The sequence below is a fragment of the Penaeus monodon genome, chromosome 21 (genome assembly GCF_015228065.2).
Source record: "Penaeus monodon isolate SGIC_2016 chromosome 21, NSTDA_Pmon_1, whole genome shotgun sequence".
Lineage (NCBI taxonomy): Eukaryota > Metazoa > Arthropoda > Malacostraca > Decapoda > Penaeidae > Penaeus > Penaeus monodon.
Genome location: NC_051406.1, coordinates 19,422,317 through 19,423,565, shown reverse-complemented (window position 1 = coordinate 19,423,565; position 1,249 = coordinate 19,422,317). Strand labels below are relative to the sequence as shown.

At 39.3% G+C, this 1,249-nt stretch overlaps 1 protein-coding gene across 1 annotated transcript in view; it reads right to left on the bottom strand.

The window, feature by feature from the left end:
- The window catches only part of LOC119586309 (protein SCAI-like), a gene marked incomplete in the record, with an annotated part of 55,295 nt that extends 54,504 nt beyond the window's left edge, over window positions 1-791 (bottom strand). The window contains 1 exon segment of the mRNA XM_037935023.1: window positions 617-791. Coding sequence (XP_037790951.1) covers window positions 617-705 — 89 coding nt within the window.
- Window positions 792-1,249: the final 458 nt, after the last annotated feature.

Here is a 1,249-nt window from a genome sequence, read left to right as displayed (position 1 = left end):
GGAAACCAAGCACTATTGCAAAATCCTCTGCAGAAAACTGCCAATATTTTAAACACAGTAAACAGCAAATAACAGATACACATTATAATATCATACTATATATGGTTTTGGTGTCATGTATCCTACAGTCAAAGTCAATTTAGATTAGGGCTTTAACTGTCTTGTGCACTGTTTAAGAATTACAAATTCAATATCATTTTTGCTACCTATGAGGTTCGTCACCCGAAAATGAAATTCTCTCTTTCATAAAAAGATCAAATTAAGTTTTTAGGTTACTTTACTAATGCTACAGCTTTGTACTGTCTACTTTAGTAGCATACACTTTTTGTTAATGACCTTTAAAATTCACTACATAATCTTATTCAGAGACCGTCTGCAAATGTTTACATCCTTCTCCCTGCAGTGCTGTTCTATAAACATTCTGTTTTACTCATGGACAAAGCGCATGAAAGGCAAGATGCAAGGGGAGCCAGTGCCCGTGGCCTTCCCGAGGCCGCCCGTGCAGCCCCGAGGAGCGTCGTCTGCCTTCCCGCGCTGTCACTCCGGGGAAGTAAACAGAGCAGACGAAATCCGCGAATCACCTCACAACGGCACACAGCGCCCACAATTAACTTACCGAAGTCCATTGAAGAGTTGCTTTGACTTCTCTAGCAAGTGACAAAACTCATTGACAATCTTTCTCTCTTGCTCATCCATTTCTGCCATGGTAACGCGGCTTTCCAACTCGCTCCGCCACTCATCCGGCCAACTCCCTGCCGACCAAGGCGTTGGTTCCAATGGCGACACTTCGGCCTCTCGCTTTTCGAGGAAGGATCTGCAATGCGCAGACCCTCGCCAGGGTGTAATTTGCATTCACTGAATATTAGTTTTTGAGTGTATATAATTGTTAACATAACAGAGCAAAACTTACAATAATGTTAGACCGTGTATTGATCCGAATATTTGCCTTTCAAAAAACGGAATCGTGTAGCAGTGAACAATATTTGTTATTTGAAGACCATTTGTTGATTTAAGTCATTTACCACGAAATCCCCTTTTTATTATGTTTGAGCCACGACTTTTAACTTTCAACTGGCAAGCAGTTTATCAAGTCTTAATATTTTTGTTTGTTTGCCCTAATAAAATAGATTGTTAGTTGTGGAAAAATAAAATTATTTGCATTTTATTTATTATTTGGATGAATCACCTTCTCTAAAGATATCAGTTAGTTTACCTGAATTTCGAAAGAGCTTAAAGCTTTTGCTCATTT